General features: G+C 40.0%; 1 protein-coding gene across 4 annotated transcripts in view; it reads left to right on the top strand.

Moving 5' to 3' along the window:
• The window catches only part of LOC119590561 (outer dense fiber protein 3-like), a 62,500-nt gene that overhangs the window by 40,994 nt on the left and 20,632 nt on the right, over window positions 1–874 (top strand). For all 4 annotated transcript variants that reach the window (XM_037939224.1, XM_037939225.1, XM_037939226.1 and 1 more), the window contains exon 5: window positions 455–714. In XM_037939224.1, coding sequence (XP_037795152.1) covers window positions 455–714 — 260 coding nt within the window. The remainder of the gene's footprint in view (window positions 1–454; window positions 715–874) is intronic.

The following is an 874-nucleotide window of genomic DNA, read 5'->3' as shown; positions in this document are numbered from 1 at the left end:
TGCAAATATCGTTCAGATAGGAATTAATCAATGTATTTATCTAGTATTGCCACCCAATGCTATGTGATATAAAATATTTAAATTTAGCCGGAATAATCAGTAGTCCAATGTATCTACGTAATAGATATATGTATACATCTAGTAATTTTTGGTTAGGTATTTGGTCATTAGGTTGGCACGGTAAAGTGAGAATACCTTCCACCCTCTAGTGGCCGCCATCGCTAGCTTTACATTTAAATAGATTTAACAAATAATAATTTGCTATACATCACAAGCAGCGGTTATACTTAATCAGTGTGGCATGCAGTATATGTATAATCGAGGTACTTATATATCAAAATGGTAAACGAATGATCCAGTTACGTTATAATTGTCTCTAAGGACATTTTCATCCTTCGACTAAACATGCCTGCTTAGATAAAATAGAACATCTAGCCATCATTTGCGTCCACAGCCCCGAACAGCTATTCCATCCCGTCTCTCCTCGGCCACACGAAGGAAGGAGCTAAGCATTCAGCTCCGAGTTTCACCATGAGCGCACGTCCCAAGGATGCCGAGGATAAGATGAAGGTGCCAGGACCTGGCTCCTACGATGAAGCTACTGTAGACAAATACAAAACACTGAAAAGTCCTTCCTTCAGCATGGGTCAGCGTACTACAATCCCGTCAGATCACACCATGAAGCCAGGGCCGGGAGCTCATTGCCCTGAAAAGGTAACAAAGTAGCAATTAATTTCACATAAGACTGACTAGTAATTGAAACTGCATGCGTTCAGTACACTCTTGTATAATAATCTTGCCACCAAGCACCGCCTGTGCATGTGATTATTGTATTGCAACAAATATAAATATAGATGGTAAGGGAGAATCCCTT

Source organism: Penaeus monodon, chromosome 27 (genome assembly GCF_015228065.2).
Source record: "Penaeus monodon isolate SGIC_2016 chromosome 27, NSTDA_Pmon_1, whole genome shotgun sequence".
Taxonomy (NCBI): domain Eukaryota; kingdom Metazoa; phylum Arthropoda; class Malacostraca; order Decapoda; family Penaeidae; genus Penaeus; species Penaeus monodon.
Note: the sequence above shows the minus strand (reverse complement) of the source record. Positions and strands in the feature narration are given on the sequence as shown.